Raw genomic sequence first — 19,429 nt, 5'->3', positions numbered from 1 at the left:
AGAGTTTTTTTGTTTCTTAACTTGCTATCTTAAATTATTAAGCGTTAAGTAAGGAGTTTTAAATACCAATAAAATCTTAGTTATAACACCAAACCTCAGAAGTCCTTCCTCTTGGCAATAGGTTTATTGTATTTGTTTAATCTGATATTTAATCTTCTGCATTACAGTAAGCTGAAACCAAAATTGAGACATGATTGTTTTATGTTTGTTGCTACTATCTTTGAACTTTTTTTTTTTTTTTTTAAGAGACAAGGTCTTTCTATGTTGCCCAACTGGCCTCAAACTCCTGAGCTCAAAGTGATCTTCCCACGTCATACTCCTCCCTTATCACGTCACTGTAGGCACACACCACTGCCCCTGGTTTATTTTGAACAGTTCTTTAATTTTTAGGATATTGTTTCAAGTTACTGTCCTTATTGGCAATTTTCCCACCAGTGACCTCTGTACCTTGTTCCCAGCTCCCTCTGCCATGCCCAGGCAACTTTCAGTTGCTGAGCTGAGGCTTTAGAACTTACATACTGCTTAAAAATAGGCAACGGAGAAATTGATTTCCATTTCTCTTTTGTAGTTTACCCCTCTACTCTCAAGTAATATTCGTATTTGTGATATGTTCTTTAAAAATAAAAGTAAAGAACCTTAAAGTTCTTGGCTCCCTTTTTCATTTTGGTTACCTTAAGATTTTTTCTAAAGTGATTCTCCCTTCACTTACACCACTGAATTTTTTAAATGTATGATAGAATAAATATATTTTTTACCAATAATGAGAAAATACATGGTTTCCCCTTACAGAATTTCAAAGTTGTTTCCGGAGAGCTCATTTGTTAGGTTTATGTATCTATTTCTGAGGATTAAACTACAATAAGGCAATAATATAGTACACTTCTCTGTCATGCCCTTACATTGAGTAGTATGTTTGTGTTAAATGTCAAAAAAATTGATGTAAGCTGTTTTGCATTTCCCCTCCTTGTTTTTACCCCCAAGTTCCGGTGAAATATTTTTTGAAAGGACTGGGCTTAGTGGAAATATATGTGGTCTATTTTTTTCTTACAGTTGAACATGGTGAACATTGTTATTTTACAATTCTAAGAAATACGTTGATAAGGTAAGTGCAAGCAATGATGGAAATAGAATAAGATTTTCTTTCCCTAAATAAGAGTTGGACAGATTTACTTTTTGCCTTCTATAAATGTAGCTAATTTAAATTTATATCGTCAGTCTAGCAATGAAGTAGGCATTACATGTAGATGATTCTTTCTCCAAGGTTTTGAAGTCATGAGCAAAAGTTACAAAATAATTTGTGTGTCTAGGGATACATAGGAAAATTAGTCTCTACTTTATCATTATACTTTCTATTGAGGTTTAATACTGAAATAACTATGGAAAGTGAAATAGAAGGACTCTTAATGTAAAAAACGTGTGAAAACTATATAAGGGAAGGCTAGTTTTTGAGTCAAAAGCTAGAATTTGTTAAAAGTTGCACAGCCTGGTAGCTGGTGAGTAGGGCACATTTTATGTACTGGAACATAGCAAACAAAATCAATCTTCCTACCAGGTGAGAAAAAAAATCCCTAAATTGTGTCTTGCACACCTGTTGAAAAAGAGACGGAAAGCCTATGGGAACAGAACATTTAGGCCATCCTGATTAGAGGACAGGACTAGTAAAGAGGATCTCTTACTAATGAATTAGAAAAGCAGCAGCAGAGAGGAAATCATGAAGAAATAGTGTAATAGGACTAGAGATGTTAGTAGGTAAGGAACAGAAAGGGCATCAAAATAATCCTCAGTGTTTTCATGTTGAGACACATTCCTTCCTCTCCCTGCCTCACTCCTCATTTCCCACTTCTCTCTCTTGCTTCTCTACATCTTTACCACATACTCTCTTTATCCTTTAGCTTTAGATGTCTGTCTTAAGTTGATATCTATTCATTTTCATACCTCTACCCATTTCCCAAAACATAAGAATCTCTTTAGCTGTGTAAAGAAAGGTAGTAACATAAATCTGGATAATAATTGGAAATTGTGGACCAAGAAGAAGGTCATTCTCACAAGTGAGAAGTGAGGGGGAAATTTTAAGAGAGTCAAACTGCTACCTTAAGAAATACAGTAGAGATGAGAGTGAATTTTGAAATTAAAGAATTTGGCATGTAATTGATCTTTATTTTCAAAGGAGCAGGTGTTTTTGGTAGGAACTACATGATAGGATTGATTCGGCAGTTGGGGTTACCAGGCCTCACTTAGTAGAGAAGAGCAAATGCGTGAGAAGATCATCCTCTGGGTTTTGAGAATGCAACTTCAGGCTCTATTATGAACTATTCCATTCCTCTTCCATTCTTAAGGTGTGACTTCAAAAGAATAACTATTAATAATATAATCTGCTATGACAGTATATCAGTAGAGAATGTTTAATAAATCCTAATTGCCATTGCATTCCTCTTGTTTTTAAATCTTCTGTGGTACTTGCCCAGTGCTTGACATGGTGGTTTTCTATAACTTTCTCTTGTGTATTTTAAAAGTATACAATCAATAATTGCCTACATACCTAAAACGCCGTAGAGGGGAAATCTAGTTACTGAGCCAGAGGCTACTTTACTGAGGAGGAGTCTCACTCTGTTTCCCAGGCTGGAGTGCAGTGGCATGATTTTGGCTCACTGCAACCTCCACCTCCCGGGTTCAAGCAATTCTCCTGCCTCAGCCTCCCGAGTAGCTGGGATTACAGGTGTGCACCACCACACCTGGCTAATTTTTGTATTTTTAGTAGAGATGAGATTTCACCATGTTGGCCAGGCTGGTCTCAAACTCCTGACCTCAAGTGAGCCACCTGCCTTGGCCTCCCACAGTACTGGGATTACAGGCGTGAGCTACCACGCCCACCTGGCCCAGAGGCTACTTTGAATATTCGAAAGTTCACAGCCTGGCAGCTAGTGAGGGGCCTCCCTAGTGTAAGCATTCCAGAGCAAACTGACCATGCCTGCAGGAAGAATTAATACAGCAGACCAGCAAGACTTTTATTCCTAAAAATTCTAAAGTTATATATTATTAAAAAGATGTATATTTAATTTAGCTCATGTCTTTATGACAAAGGCATCTAGTGGATATTTAATAAATGCTTGGAAGGAAATACAATACCAGTATTGCAGATAGATGTCTGTAAATCCCAAGTAATTGAAATTTTGCAGGTCAAAGGAATAGTGTTTTCTTCTAAGAAAGAGTCAAGTTCAAAGAAGTTTTTGCCAATTAAGAGACTTACTCCAGGTAAACCAAGGAAGACAATGGAAAGGAGGAAAACTATACAAATATTTTTGGGGGTGGAGATGAGTGTTTCAGAAATCAAACAGGGAAAGAAAGCAAGACGAGAAGAGAGTTACGGTATCAGCGATGGGAAATGGAAGAGACAAATTCCTGAAACTGTGGGGAAAGTGTATTGCTAATTACCAAATTATTTTGAGAATGGAGGAGTGGGTTGAATCATAAAAGGATAAAGCATGTTTAATTAAATGGAAATCAAGACTTTTATAACCTGGAAAAATCAGAATTATGTAGTCATATAGAAGTGAAAGTGATTTTAATGAAAGGGAAAATCATTATCTAAAATGTTACATGACACTAACAAAAATAGCTTAACAGTTAGTAAATTCACCTTACTTTTATTTTACACATTCATGCAAACATATCATGTAAGTATTCTTCCTTAGAACCTTTAATGATTTTTCAGTGATGCATGTAATATATAATAATTAAAATTAGGCCAGGCGCAGTGGCTCACACCCGTAATCCCAGCACTTTGGGAGGCCAAGATGGGAGAATTGCTTCAGCTCAGGAGTTCAAGACTGGCCTGAGCAACATGGCGAAACCTCATCTCTACTAAGAATACAAAAAATAGTTGGGTGTGGTGGTGCATGCCTGTAGTCTCAGCTACTCAGGAGGCTGAGGTGGGAAGATGGTTTGAGCATGAAAGGCAGAGGTTGTAGTGAGCTGAGATTGTACCACGGCATTCCATCCAGCCTGGGTGACAAAGCGAGACCCTTTATCAAAAAAAAAACGAAAAAATTGGGGGAACCCACCCCCAATATTTCAACATAGGTTTTTTCTGTTTTCCGTAAGTGTCAGCCAGTTGAGAAAGAAAGAGAAAGAGAGGAATTTTACAGCTGGGCCACCAGGGGTGACATCACATATCGGTAGGACTGTGATGCCCACCCGAGCCTCAAAACCAGCAAGTTTTTTTTAAGGATTTCAAAAGGGAAAGGGGTGTACGAACAGGGTGTAGGTAGGTACAAAGATCACGTGCTTCAAAGGGCAAAAAGCATAACAAAGTTCACATGCTTCTGCGGAAACAGGACAAAGGGCAAAAGGCAGAACTTCTGATAAGGGTCTATGTTCAGCGGTGCATGTATTGTCTTGATAAACATCTTAAACAACAGAAAACAGGGTTTGAGAGCAGAGAACGGGTCTGACCACAAATTTAACAGGGTGGAGTTTCCCAATCCTAGTAAGCCTGAGGGTACTGCAGGAGACCAGGGCATATCTCAGTCCTTATCTCAACCACATAGGACAGAAATTCCCAGAACGGCTGTTTATAGACTTCCCCCCCAGGAATGCATTCCTTTCCCAGAGTATTAATATCAATATTCCTTGCTAGGAAAAGAATTTGGCGATATCTTCCCTACTTGCACGTCTGTTTATAGGCTCTCTGCAAGAAGAAAAATATGGTTCTTTTTGCCCGACCCCGCAGGCAGTCAGACCTCATGGTTGTCTTCCCTTCTTCCCTAAAAATCGCTGTTATTCTGTTCTTTTTCAAGGTGTGCTGATTTCATATTGTTCAAACACATATGTTTTACAGTCAATCTTTACAGTTAACAGTTATCACAGTGGTCCTGAGGTGATGTACATCCTCAGCATATGAAGATAACAGGATTAAGAGATTACAGGTGTAATAAATTATGAAAGTATTATTTGGGAATTGATAAATGTCCATATTAAAATAAAATCTTCACAATTTATGTTTCTCTGCCACGGCTCCAGCTGGTCCTTCCGTTTGGTGTCCCTGACTTCCCACAACAAACTCCCAAGAAATCGTATGCACTCAAGATACCTTTTAGGGTTTCCAATGGTGTATGGTTTCAAAACTGCTGTTCTTTCTGTACATACTTCCTGTTGAATTAAAGTGTCTTTGAGAGGCAAGAGAGTATGATGTTTGTTCCTGGTCCACCAGCCTATCAGGCTGGCGTGATAGATACACTGTATGAGGCTGACGGGCCCTTACTTGATTCTTTTGTCCAGTGAAAATATCTATAACCAGCATCCAGGAGGGATACTGTCGGTGAAACCTGCTTAGCTGAGGACTGGCTGTGTGTGTGCCTCCAGACCAATCATATGTTTGTTTTGAGATACATTTTTCGGAGGAAGGTAATGCACACATGCCATGTATTTTCTTTTTGTTTCATACTTTTTCTTCTTTAATTTCCTGGCATCCATTGGTTCTCTCCAGGCAATCGGTGGTATGTTAGCCACAGTGGACACTGCACAGGAGAGCAGGGGGTGGGGGATTAGGGTGCTGCAAGCAGAATAATAAATTTCAGGCCCAACCTTATGTCTGTTGAATCAGAACTGCTGAGTATGGGGCTCAGGCTCCTGTGTTTGAATAAGCCCTCAAGTGACTCTGATGCTAAAGTTTGCAAAGCACTGCTCTAGAAGTTTCGGGAGGTCCCAGGGTCAGGCACGTGCTGAGGAGGAAGAGTTGTTCCTGGGACTCCCTGCCTATTCTCAATCAAAAACTCAAACTTAGGAAAGCCAGTGAGGTTTGTATTCGCCTTACGTCAGGGGTGGGGTTGGATTTACCATTTCTTTGACTCCTTCAATATTTTAGGTAACTTTTCAGGTCACACACAACAGACTGATTTTCCTGTGGAAGACCTCACAGGAGTTCTCTTGAACCAGGAGACTATTTTGAGCTGAAATACCTGGAGCCCTGTCAAGCTATTTGGGCCTTTCAATTTGAAATCCAGGTTAGGACGGTTCTAAGCCCTACGGCAGAGACTGTAATCATTTTCTCTTCACCCTCAGGGTGAGGACTCACCCTCAGGGTTGGGAGTGACTGCTGTCTCTCAAGCCCCCAGCAATTACACCATGTTCTGGTTGTTAAAATCCAGTGTATGCATGAAATGTAATAAAAGTATCCTTGCAGCACTAAGTAGAGTGTTCCTTGTTGTGAGCAGACCATTCCTCTTCCTCCTTGGAAAAAAAATCTCTATCCACTTTCTACATTTTCACGTTTATCTCTTCCTCTATACACACCTCAGCTGCTGCTTTATTTCCACATGTCTCATGTAAGGATCTTTTTTTTATATAGTAACCTTGGCTTTTCCCACTGTTCATGCTTCCACGAGTTGGATGTAGGCAATATAGGAGCCCACTGCAAAAGTGTAGGTGATACTGTCCAGAAAGAAACCTGAATTTCAGAGGCTTGCTGTTGTGGAAGAAAGCCAAGATATTAGACTTGTAGAGCTTCACTCTGCTAGGTAGGTTGAAATCTGGACACCGTGACTTCCATAAAAAGATAGTACTTCTGAAAACCATCTGAGGTTTAAAATATACTGGGACTGCCTTACCTTTCTTGTTTTTCATAAGTTGTATTCCAAGCTTGAAAAGCTAAAACAAAGGCAAAGAACACTTCCTATCTGTAACAAAGGTGCTTAAGCAGGAATCTGTATCCCCCATTAGTTCCAAATATCTCCTGCTCAGAGTAGCTCTCCATGCTCTATAGTTCTGACCACTAATACCAGCATGCTCACAGAGAGTCTCAGGAAATGAAAGTTACCTCCTGAAAATTATTACAAAGAGGCCTTTTAGGAAGGGGGTGTAGTTCAGTGGTAGAGCGGATGCTTTGCATGTGTGAGGCCTCGGGTTTGATCCCCGGCACCTCCAAGTGATGGTTTTACTCTGGCAGTTCTCTGCCTCCTCACATTTTTCTATCCTATTTCTGCACTTACAGAGAGTAAAAATGTACTCCAATGCATTGCCTTGAACTATTCCCAACCTCTATGCTGTGAGCCTCAACATCACATAAGGCGATTGCGACAGCAGAAGGAAGACAAAAAAGTAACGAGGGGGAAAGAAGAACGGGATCACAACGGGGGTCTCTTGACCCCAAACAAAAGCGTGAACAGGCGGTTTACGTTCGCTCCCTTTTTTTTTTTTTTTTTTGAGACAGAGTTTTGCTCTCGTTGCCCAGGCTAGAGTGCAGTGGCGCAATCTCGGCTCACTGCAACTTCTGCCTTCCATTTTTAAGCGATTCTCCTGCCTCAGCCTGCCAAGCAGCTGGGATTACAGGCATCCACCACCACGCCCAGCTAATTTTTTTGTATTTTTAGTAGAGGCGGGGTTTCACCATGTTGGTCAGGCTGATCTCGAACTGCTGACCTCGTGATCCACCCTCCTCGGCCTCCCAAAGTGCTAGGATTACAGGCATGAACCACGCGCCAGGCCCTCCATTTTGTACAATGGTTAAAGAGACGCAAAGACGAAGAAGGGAGAAAAATGCCCGTGGGCATCTTTTTTTCTTCTTAGTTGTTTTTGTTTTCTAGGCAAAAGAGCAGAGTGAAAGCATCTGTCTGTTGATTTCTCCACCAGTCTCTCCCTGTCGACCTGCACAGGGACACAAGTGCGATCCAATACTGAGACAAGGACTACTGTGGCTCTCTAGTCACTTGGGATGGGAGTGGCAGGACTCTGGATGGCCGAAGACTGTCGGGGAATTAGAGGCCTTCAACATGCGAGAAGCAGAAACCAATACGGATTAACATTCCCTACGGATATTCCATAAGACTGATTCATATTCATATTCCTGTATTTCCTCAGTCACTCCAATATTGCCTGGGAACTTCTGGTAACAGCAAACCGAGGCCCCATATGAAAAAAACAGGAAAAGGTTTTGTCACAATGGAAAATACATGCAGAGCAAAAGGTAAGTAGATCACAGTTGTGTTGGGCACTTCCTCTGGTTGAAAAAACCAAACAAACATTTCATGTTCTTTCTCGATCCATCTGATTACAACTGTTTTGAGATACATTTTTTGGAGGAAGGTTAATACACACATGCCATGTATTTTCTTTTTGTTTCATACTTTTTCGTCTTTAATTTCCTGGTATCCATTGGTTCTCTCCAGGCAAACGGTGGCATATTAGCCACAGTGGACACTGCACAGGAGAGCAAGGGGTGGGGGATTAGGGTGCTGCAAGCAGAATAATAAATTTCAGAGCCAACCTTATGTCTGTTGAATCAAAACTGCTGAGTATGGGGCTCGGACTCCCGTGTTTGAATAAGCCCTCAAGTGACTCTGATGCTAAAGTTTGCAAAGCACTGCTCTAGAAGTTTCAGGAGGTCCCAGGGTCAGGCACCTGTTGAGGAGGAAGAGTTGTTCCTGGGGTTCCTTGCCTATTCTCAATCAAAAACTTAAACCACCTAGGAAAGCCAGTGAGGTTTGTAGTTGCATTATGTCAGGGGTGGGGTTGGATTTACCATCTCTTTGTTTGTTTTTGTTTTGTTATGTTTTTTTGAGAGGGAGTCTTACTCTGTCACCCAGGATGGAGTGCAGTGTTGCAATCTCGGCTCACTGCAACCTCTGTCTCCTGGGTTCAAGCGATTCTCCTGCCTCAGTCTCCTGAGTAGCTGGGGTAACAGGCGCCTGCCACCATGCCCAGCTAATACAAAAATTTTATTTTTAGTATTTGTACTAAAATACTGAAAATACTAAAATTGTATTTTTAGTAGAGACGGGGTTTGACATGTTGGTCAGGCTGGTCTCAAACTCCTGACCTCAAGTGATCTGCCCACCTCAGCCTCCCAAAGTGCTGGAATTACAGGCATGAGCCATCGCTCCTGGAAAGGAGACCCTTCTTAACAAAATGCTAAATGAGTTTCTCTGTGTCTCTCCCAATGTCAGTTTTTGCCAACAAATCTTGTCAAATCTTGTTGAGCAAAAAAAACACAAAGTATTTAGCCAGGGAAAACCTTACTTTTAATATCCTTGCCTCCTAGGGTAAGATATTTCTGAAGGAAATCAGAAAAGCCCCAAATCAAGACTTCATTGTTATTACTCATAAGAGAAGACTGAAGCTTTAACAATTAATCTGCTTAGAACTGCAATGTAAACTGCACGCAGCTATTACCTGATTTTTATTTCTACTACTTTTCTTCCATCACAAGCCCTATGCAGAAAAAAAAGTGGTAAGTCCATCTTTTACAGTTAACACGAATAACAAATCATGAAGGATTCAAAGCTTTAGAAAATCAAAGTGCTGTCAGTGAAGGGTTAGGTGTGTAGCTTAGTGATGACCAAGTGCTGGTCAATGGGAAACCATTTCTTATTTTCTGCTTTGTTTTAACCAAACTTTAGTCAGGCCCCTAAACTTCTTCCGTTCTTCTACTGTTCTCCTTGCAGGCTCCTGAACTCTGCTTGCCCAAGCCTGAGTAAGCACTAAAAAGCAGACTCTGCCCCTTATCTGCTTATTCTCTTTGGCTGACCACAAGAGAGACACTCGGTGTCAGATCCTGCTAGTCCTATCCCCCTTGCTTGCCCTATTTCCTTTAAAAGTTTTGCTAAAGTTTTGCCTAGCCCTCCCTACCTATAAAAGAAAAGCGTAGGCCGGCATGGTGGGATCACCCCTGTAATCCCAGCACTTTAGGAGGCCAAGGCGAGTGGATCACGAGGTCAGGAGTTAGAGACCAGCCTGACCAACATGGTGAAACCCCCCTCTACTAAAAATACAAAAATTAGCCAGGCGTGGTGTTGCGTCTGTAATCCCAGCTACTCAGGAGGCTGAGTCAGGAGAATCGCTTGAACCCAGGAGGCAGAGGCTGCAGTGAGCCAAGATCGTGCCATTGCACTCCAGCCTGGGTGACAGAGCAAGACTTCATCTCAAAAAAAAAAAAGGAAAGGAAAAGAAAAGCGTTTTCTGTTTGATTTTGAGATGCTTAGATTGCTGAGTGCTCTCCTATTGCAATAGTCTTTCTTTTGACATTGTCTCTTCTTATTTTAGCTTGGATTTTTCTTTATATGACAGTGATAGAGGAGCTTGTGTTTTGCATTTTTGAGGCCCTGGGTTCAACTCTGTGTACTTTTATTTTTTACTTTTCTCTGACTCACTCCTCAAATCCACTCCTCAAAGAACTATGATTCAACTCTTTCAATTTTCTTTCTTTCATTTCTTCTCTCTCCTCCATTCTCTCTTTCTTCCTCTCTTTCTCTCTCTTTTTTCTTTCTTTTTATCTCATTTCTTGATCAAATAAAAATTAAAAACAGGCCTGGCATGGTGGCGCATGCCTGTAATCCCAGCACTTTGGGAGGCAGAGGCAGGTGGATCAACTGAGGTCAGGAGTTCGAGACTAGCCTGACCAACAAGGTGAAACCCTGTCTCTACTAAATACAAATAATTAGCTGGGTGTCTGGTCACATGCATGTAATCCCAGCTACTTGGGAGGCTGAGGCAGGAGGATTGCTTAAACTCAGAAGGCGGTGGTTGCAGTGAGCCGAGATTGCACCATTGCATTCCAACCTGGGCAACAAGAGGGAAGAAACTCCGTCTCAAAACAAAACAAAACAAAACAAAACAAAACAGAACAAAACAAAACAAAAAAAACTAAAGACACGACCCAATTAGTTGCCTTTAATGCTCTCCTATTTGCATTTCCTGTTTCCAGCCTCAGCATCAGCGGAAGGAAATGACACAGCAGGAGGGAGAAGGAGGAAGAGAAGAACCAGCTTTACAAGATCTCTGGATCATGTTTCCATGCCAACTGTAAAATTCTTTGCCTTGCCCTAGATCCAAAAGATTTTCTTTCATGTTTTTTCCCAAAAGTTTTATACTTTTACATTTTATGTTTACATCCTTGATCCATTTTGAGTTCATTTTTGTATAAGGCATAATGTTGACATTCTTTTAATTTTTTTATTAAAAAAATTTTTTGTTGATAGCTGGGTGTGGTGACAGGTGCCTGTAATCCCAGCTACTCGGGAGGCTGAGGCAGGAGAATCACTTGAAACTGGGAGGTGGCAGAGATTGCAGTGAGCCAAAATCGCGCCATTGCACTCCAGCCTGGGCGATAAAGCAAGACTCTGTCTCAAAAACAAAAAAACAAAATTTTGAGACAGAGTCTTGTTCTGTAGTCCAGGCTGGAGTGCAGTGGTAGTATCACTGCTCACTACAGTCTCAACATCTAGGGACCCAGTGACCCTCCCACCTCAGCCTCCCTGAGTATCTGGAACCACAGGCGCAAGCCCACTGTGACCAGCTTTTTTTTTGGTAGAGTCAGGATCACCCTTTGTTGCTCAGGCTGATCTGCAACTCCTGGGCTCAAGCAATCCTCCTGCCTCAGTCTTCCAAAGTGTTGTTGCGGCTACAGGCATGAGCCAGGGGGCCCGGACTTGCTTCCTGCCTTTCTTATACAATGATACAAGCATACAACAATGTAATACAATAGTCTTGAAGTCAAGTTGACTGTTTCTTCCCCTTATATTTTTATTCTTAATGATTATTTTAGCTATTCTAATTCCTTTAACTTCCTACATAAATTTTAGATTAAAAATCTTGCTTGGATTTTGATAAGAATTTCATTGAACCTATATGTTAATTTGAGAAGAACTGCCATCTTTACCATGTTGAGTTTTGCAAACTGTTAACACTGTACATCTCTCCATTTATTTAGTTTTTTTTGTATTTTTGGTTTTTTTAAACTTATTTCTTCAGCATTGTGTACATTACATCGTGTAAGTTTCTTTTTTTTTAACGGAGTCTTGCTTTATCACCCAGGCTGGAGTGCAATGGTGCAGTTCGGCTCACTGCAATCTCTGCTTCCCGGGTTCAAGCAATTCTCCCGCCTCAGCCTCCTGAATAGCTGAGATTACAGGCATCCGCCATCATGCCTGGCTAAGTTTTGTATTTCTGTAGAGATGGGGTTTCACCATGTTGACCAGGCTGGTCTTGAACTCCTGACCTCAGGTGATCCACCTGCCTCGGCCTCCCAAAGTGCTGGGATTACAGGCTGGAGGCACCACACCCGCCTTACATTGCATTGTGTCTTTTTCAGCATTATTCAGATTTTGTTAGATTTACGTCTAAGTATTTCCTTTTTGTCAGAGATTATACAGTTACTGTCTTTTTAAAATTTTTTTTTTTCGCGTTACTAAATTCTCTCCCTTAATATGGCAACATTCAGCAGCTTATTCTACTCTTTTATCCTTTGGTTGCCAGTGACAAACAATGCAGTAATAATGCCTCTGGTTTCAGTTCCTCTTGGATGACATTTATTAGCTGAGAGAGAGACCTGGTGCTTTAGCTGAAATTTGGCAGCCCAAGAAGTGCACTAACTGCTCCAAAGTATCCCTCATGTTCTAGAAACAAGGCTTTCACTTGACCTTTTGACCAAAAATCCGGTGCATATGCCAAAAGTTTCATTGACAGGGTATTGACACATAAAACATTTCCAACAAAGACAACTCTGTTTATTTTCTCATTAGCAGCACACATTCGTGCCACAGAACCGAAGTTACTGGTGATAGTAACTAAAGTAGCTCTTGCCAGATCTTCTTTACTAACAGATTCTCACTTCTCCTTATAAATCATATTCCTAAAACTAGATGCTGCAGCCCAACCTGGCAAACCAAATCTTTCATGATCTCCTCCAGAAATATCATGGGCCAGCTTGTCAGCTTGTGTGCTATCACCTTTGGAATGCCATTTCAAGATCCCCTTCAAAACTTTCACAGCCAGTCAATAAACTACATAAACCCAGAAAGGTACCCTCCCCAAGGCTTGTCCCAGTCATTCGTTTATAGATGTCTTTGGAATGGACTGCTAAAATACTGACTCCTGAGCCAATGTTCACTACAAGCAGTGGGTAGGGATCATCCAGGTTAAAAGGCATCTTTTGGCATTGCTGAGGTTCTGTGGCATTAGCTAAACAATAGCACTCCGCATTTCCATTGAAACCAACAGTCTATATACAGCAAGCCCTTTACAAGGCAGTCAAATTCATCCAGTTTGTGCAGGTGGAGGTTTCCAATTGCGCGAAAATCTTTTTCAAACTTGTAGGCACCACCTCCTGTAGCACATAGCACCGTTTGCAATGTTGAGAAGTTTTTCTCTCTTCCCATTTGGATAAAAGTAGGCAGTTCCTGGGTTGGAAACCTGATAAAGTGCAAGTTCTTTCTTTGGCCAAAAAGTGTTGAATATTTCAGTTCAAGGTGTACATCCCTAATGCCTGTGGATCCATATGCTACATTAGAAATCAAATATTTTCTAATACTTTTTAAACTCTCAACTTCTTGTTCTTCCTCTGCTGTGATAGCAATAGGTTCAAAGTACGAGAGTTTTACTAGAGTTCCCCCAATGTCCATGCCAAACCATGGGAGAGAGGGTTTCTTGGCATCTTTGATCTTCATGGCCTCGGCCTGAGGGGCAAGGGACGGCCTCGGGTCTGGAGCACTGAGAGCAGAGGCTGCAACTGCGGAGGTGGCTGGGCCGCTAGGTGAGGCCTCGCGGGTTCCTCCCCTCAGGCTGGGCGGGGCGGCAGCGTCTGAGGGGATGCCCGGCCCACAGGGCGGTCCCCCACCCCCGCGAGGGGCGGCTGGGATGGAGCAAGCTTGGGAAGGCCGACTACTTGGTGGCTCCGGCCCCCGCCCACACACAAACAAGCAGCCACTCCAAACAAAAGGCCCCGGTCCCGGTGCCGCCACCGCCGCCCTAAAAAGTGTATTTTTTAAATTATGTTTACTTGACACATAATGATTGCACATATTGGTGAGGCACAGAGAGGTGTTTTGATGCGTACAATGTGTAATAATTAAATATGGGGAATTAGCAAATCCATCGCCTCAGATAGTTCTCATTTCTTTGCATTGGGAATATTCCAAATTTTCTCTTCTAGCTATTAGGAAATACAGGGTATTACATTTTAAATTTCACTATCCACATGTTCATTGCCGTTATTTGGAGATATAATTTATTTCTGTAGATTTTTATCCTGTGACCTTGCTGTATTACATTTTTAGTTCTAAGAGGTCTCCTCCCCTCCCCCCATAGAGGTTTTTGTTTGTTTTTTTGTTTGTTTATGGTGAGACAGGGTCTCATTCTTTGCCGAGGCTGGAGTGCAGTGGTGCCATCTCTGCTCACTGCAACCTCTGTCTCCCGGGTTTAAGTGATTCTCATGCTTCACCCTTCCAAGTAGCTGAGATTACAGGCATGCGCCACCATGGTTGGTTAATTTTTGACTTTTTAATAGAGACGGGGTTTTGCCATGTTGGCCATGGCTGGTCTGGAACTCCTGGCCTCAAATGATCCGCCCACCTCAGCCTCCCAAAGTGCTGGGATTACAGGCGTGGGCCACCGCACCCAGCCTCCCTTATGCTTTTGATGTCGTCTGAGTCTACAATGATATCCTCTTTTTATTCCTGATGTTGGTAAACTGTGTCATCTCTCTGCTGAAAATTTCTATCTTGCTAGAGTTCTCCTTTAGTTGATCCTTTAAAGGAACTAGCTTTTTGTTTGTTTTTCTATTTTTTTTGTGTGTGCGTGTGTTCCATTTCATTGATTTCTGCTTTTAATTTTTATTATTTCCTTTCTTCTATTTGCTTTGGGTTATTTTGCTCTTTTTCCCACCTGGTTTCTTCAAGTAAAAGTTTAGAGGACTGATTTGGGACTTTTTTCTTTTCTAATGTGTGCACTTAGTGCTGTATATTTCTCTTTCAGCACTCCTTTAGGATGTCTTGGAATTTTTAATATATTGTATTTACAGTTTTATTCAGGTTAACTTATTTTTTGATGTCTACTAAGGCTTTCTCTTTGTCTTATGAACTGTTTAGTAGTGTGTTGTTCATTTTCCAAGCATTTGGATATTTTTCTGTCGTCTTTTTGTGACCGATTTTTACTTTAATTTCATTGTGGTCAGGGATCATACCATATTGGTTAATTCTTTTAAATTTGTTGAGGTTTGTTTTATGGCCCAGGATATGTTTTATCTTGACCTATAATCTGTGTGGATTTGATATGTGTGTTCTGCTCTTCTTGTGTGGACTGTTTTATAAATGTTAATTGAATTCTGGTGGCCGAAGATGATTTTGAGTTTGAGTTTTCAACATTCTTTGTTTTTTTTTTTTGTTTTTTTTTTGAGATGGAGTCCTACTCTGTCACCCAGGCTGGAATGCAGTGCTGCGATCTCGGCTCACTGCAAGCTCTGCCTCCTGGTTTCACACCATTCTCCTGCCTCAGCCTCCTGAGTAGCTGGGACTATAGGCACCCGCCACCACGCCTGGCTAATTTTTTTGTATTTTTTAGTAGAGACTGGGTTTCACCATGTTAGCCAGGTTGATCCTGATCTCCTGACCTCATGATTTCCCTGCCCCAGACTCCCAAAGTGCTGGGATTACAGGCGTGAGCCACCACACCCGGCCTTGTTCTTCAACATTCTTGCTGATTTTCTGTTTAGTTGTTCTATCAATCATTATGAGAGAAGTTTTGAAGTCTCCAAAGTAATTGTGGATTTGTCTATTTCTTTTAAAGTTAACTGTTTTTTTTCTCTTTACATATGTTGCAGCTCTGCTGTTTGGTGGATACATATTTAGGATTGTTATGCCTTCTATTTCTTTCCCTCTCTCTGTCTCTTCTTTCTTTTTCTTCTTTATTTATGCAAGAAAGAACAAATTTACTATTACTTTCCCTACCAAAGCAGTCTCTCATCACTTCCTGACTCTGAGAATTAAATTCTGTCTCCTTCAGATGTCCTTAGTTGATTGACTCACAAACAGGGAGTGTAAGCAGGAAAATAGAATAAAACACCTGTTAGATTTGAATACATACTGAGAAATTTGTATCTGTGTCCCTGCCTGGAAACATTTAAAATGGAATGGGAACCACCCGAGAAGCACATATTGTCCACGTCTTGGGATCATTTCCAAACATCTTGCCTCTTCAACCAAACAATCAGCAACAGTGGAATATGCCGAGACCAGCTCAGTCAGGGAGACCCTAACCCAGCAGCACTACAGGAATTAAAGACACACACAGAAATATAGAGGTGTGAAGTGGGAAATCAGGGGTCTCACAGCCTTCAGAGCTGAGAGCCCTGAACAGAGATTTACCCACATATCTATTAACAGCAAACCAGTCATTAGCATTTTTTCTATAGATATTAAATTAACTAAAAGTATACCTTATGGGCAATGAAGAGATGGGCCGAATTAAAGGAATAGGTTGGGCTAGTTCACTGCAGCAGGAGCATGTCCTTAAGGCACAGATCGCTTATGCTATTGTTTGTGGCTTAATAATGCCTTTAAGCGATTTTCCGCCCTGGGTGGGCCAGGTGTTCCTTGCCTTCATTCCCGTAAACCTACAACCCTCCAGCTTGGGCATTAGGGCCATTATGAACATGTTACGGTGGTGCAGAGGTTTGGTTTATGGCCAGTTTTGGGGCCAGTTTATGGCCAGATTTTGGGGTGCTTGCTCCCAACAGGAATACACACACACCCACACACATATATATATACACACACCCACACCCACACACACATACACATAGATAAGTATATATATATACATATTTTGAGATATATATATCTCAAAGATTATTTCTATAAACTATTTGATAATGATTTCAGACGTTATATCTTTTTAATCCCTAAATTCATCATTGATTTCTTAAAACAAGATCAATTCCTTAACACAGCACAATATCAAATTCAGTAAACATAACATTGATAAAATAGTATTATCTAATATACGATCTTTAAAAATTTAACTAATTGTATCAATACAATCTTTTATAGAAATTTCTCTCCCAAGCTAGGATCCATTTCACAGACACATATGAATCTAATTGTCTTGACTCTTTAGTCTCCTTTAATTTAGAACAGTTGCTCAATTGTGTCTTTCACAACATTGATGTTTTTGAAGAGTATATGCCAGTGGTTTTATGGAATGTTTCTTAATTTGTGCTACTTATGATAAGATTAAGGTTATGGAAACTGGGAGAAATGTCACAAAAATCATGTTATCTTCTATGCCAGTGGTTTTATGGAATGTTTCTTAATTTGTGCTACTTATGATAAGATTAAGGTTATGGAAACTGGGAGAAATGTCACAAAAATCATGTTATCCTCTATCACACCAAGAAGCATGTGATGTCAGTTTTCCCCATTATTAGTGAAGTTAGCTTTGATCATTTGGTTAAGTTTGTAGCTGCTATTTCTTCCCTAGAAAAGTGTCATCTTCCCCATTGTAATCAATAAGTAAGCTCTAGGGGAATACTCTGAGACTATATAAATATCCTGATCCTCATCAAAATTTTACCTATACTTTTAGTATTGACTTATAAATTATGCCTGCACTTATCAGCATTCTGATGGTGTCCAGATTTTCTAATTTTCTAATGGAGATTTTCAAATTTTATCCTTCCTTCCACATTTATTAGCTGGCATACCACTGTAAGGAAAATCTTCCCATCTTCCATATTTATTTATTTAAGTTCCCAAGATTGATAATCATTTATTGTCATCATTAATGCTCAAAATGTGTCAGATTTGGTCAAAGAGATTCCCTTCAAGCCCACTTCTGTGTTCTTTTCAATCATCCCCATCATTCTGGCACAGCAAGATATCTTAGGTTCACCTTGTAGTTTCCCTGGCCCATTCCTGGAGTCAGTGTAGTTGACGCTAGTAGCTACTTTCTATTAGTGTCTCTGGTGACTTTTAGTAGGGAATGGTATTTGAAAATCAAAATATTATTATCTTTGTTCATTGTTTCTGAGGTATTTCTTCTAGACCTAGTTAGCAGACAGATCTGCAGGGAAATTTTACTTTTTTTTTGTTTTTTGAGAAAAGGCTAAGTTGCCCAGGCCAGAGTTCAGTGGTGGGATCTTGGCTCACTGCAATGTCCGCCTCCCAAGTTCAAGTGATTCTCCTGCCTCAGGCTTCCAAGTAGCTGGGACTACAGGCACACACCACCACATCTGGCTAATTTTTTTATTTTTAGTAGAGACGGGGTTTCACCATGTTGGCCAGGCTGTTCTCAAACTCCTGACCTCAAGGGAGCTGCCCATCTTGGCCTCCCAAAGTGTTGGGATTACAAGCGTGAGCCACCGTGCCCAGCCTATAAAATTACATATGTATAATTTCATACTGATGACTCCAATTCCCATCAACACCAACAGGACTATTCTTTACCTTCTTTCTCTTACAGTGACAGCCTGGTTCCAACAACACACCTGCTCACACACACTCATTTTCCCAATCCTGAAATTCACACAAAATCTCAGAATTCTTACAGCCCTAGCTCTACAAAAATAACCCTGATACAGAGTTCAAGATTTGTTTGCAATTCTTTTTAATCTTACGATTAGAACAACAAACTGTATAAACCATTTTCATTGATCAGTTCTTTCCTTTTCAGTTGGATTATGTTATTGTTTCACAATGCAATTTTAGTTTGCCTCTATTTATATTCAATTTTAGGGTATTTTCACACACACTTGAGTCAGGTTTATTTTTTGACTATATGAAACACCAACATGCTTCCAAGAGTCAAAAGATTACAGAAAATTATGATCAGAAAATTTGCAAGAGAATGTCGTATACCAGGACACACTCAAATAATAGAATGGAAGTATGCTCCAGGAAGTCTAACATGATGGAGAGCCCACCTTGGGGTGAGTTGATCTTGGGCTGACCACAAATCAGGAACAGTGCCTTTATTTTTACCACTAAGCTACATTTTGTTGTTGTTCTTGTTGTTTTTTGAGACGGAGTCTCACTCTGTCACCCAGGCTGGAGTGCAGCGGCATGATCTCAGCTCACTGCAACCTCCGCCTCCTGGGTTTAAGCAACTCTGTACTTCAGCCTCCCGAGTAGCTGGGATTACAGGCGCCTGCCACCACGCCTGGCTAATTTTCATATTTTCTGTAGAGACAGGGTTTCACCATCTTGTCCAGGCTCGTCTTGAACTCCTGACCTTGTGATCCACCCGCCTCAGCCTCCCAAAGTTCTGATTACAGGCATAAACCACCGTGCCGGGCTAAGCTACCTTTCTTTTGGTATAGCCGTGCCTAAAAGAGGAAGCACTTCATGTAGGGAATTAACAGCAGAATTGGAAACATCATGATTATCCTGACACAGAGGGCAGGCTCAGATATTGGCAGTCACCAAAGGGTTTTCTGAAGGATCTAGGTTGCCGAGGGGGTAGAACTCAGTGGTAGAGCATGCTTGAGGCCCTGGGCTCAATCCCCAGTACCTCCAGGTTTTGTTTTCTTCCCCAGGATGCCAAGAAGAAGCGGTCCATGATATTCCCCAACTTTGGAATTTTCCGTCAAGGTGAATTGTATTGGCCTCCGCATTTCTCTCTCATACACAGAGGTGACTCAAGTTTATTCACTTGAGGTTATTTGCTG

At 41.0% G+C, this 19,429-nt stretch overlaps 1 protein-coding gene and 1 pseudogene across 29 annotated transcripts in view; one reads left to right on the top strand and one right to left on the bottom strand.

The window, feature by feature from the left end:
- Positions 1-19,429, top strand: part of LOC129472916 (septin-7-like) — a 61,331-nt gene that overhangs the window by 17,261 nt on the left and 24,641 nt on the right. For 6 of the 29 annotated variants that reach the window (XM_055262895.2, XM_055262898.2, XM_055262891.2 and 3 more), the window contains 3 exons: positions 7,855-7,960; positions 10,697-10,794; positions 19,298-19,394. In XM_055262895.2, coding sequence (XP_055118870.1) covers positions 7,855-7,960; positions 10,697-10,794; positions 19,298-19,394 — 301 coding nt within the window. Of the gene's footprint in view, positions 1-1,050; positions 1,103-5,277; positions 6,516-6,988; positions 7,978-9,034; positions 9,224-10,696; positions 11,599-19,297; positions 19,395-19,429 lie in introns of those variants that run through there. The other 23 variants (XR_010119033.1, XR_010119032.1, XM_063632201.1 and 20 more) reach the window with 22 other exon arrangements.
- LOC129472914 (pantothenate kinase 3-like) lies at positions 12,328-13,519 on the bottom strand (annotated as a pseudogene).

This window comes from Symphalangus syndactylus, chromosome 23 (assembly GCF_028878055.3).
Source record: "Symphalangus syndactylus isolate Jambi chromosome 23, NHGRI_mSymSyn1-v2.1_pri, whole genome shotgun sequence".
Taxonomy (NCBI): Eukaryota; Metazoa; Chordata; class Mammalia; order Primates; family Hylobatidae; genus Symphalangus; species Symphalangus syndactylus.
The sequence above is the reverse complement of the archived record's forward strand: the minus strand, read 5'-3'. Positions and strand labels throughout refer to the sequence as shown.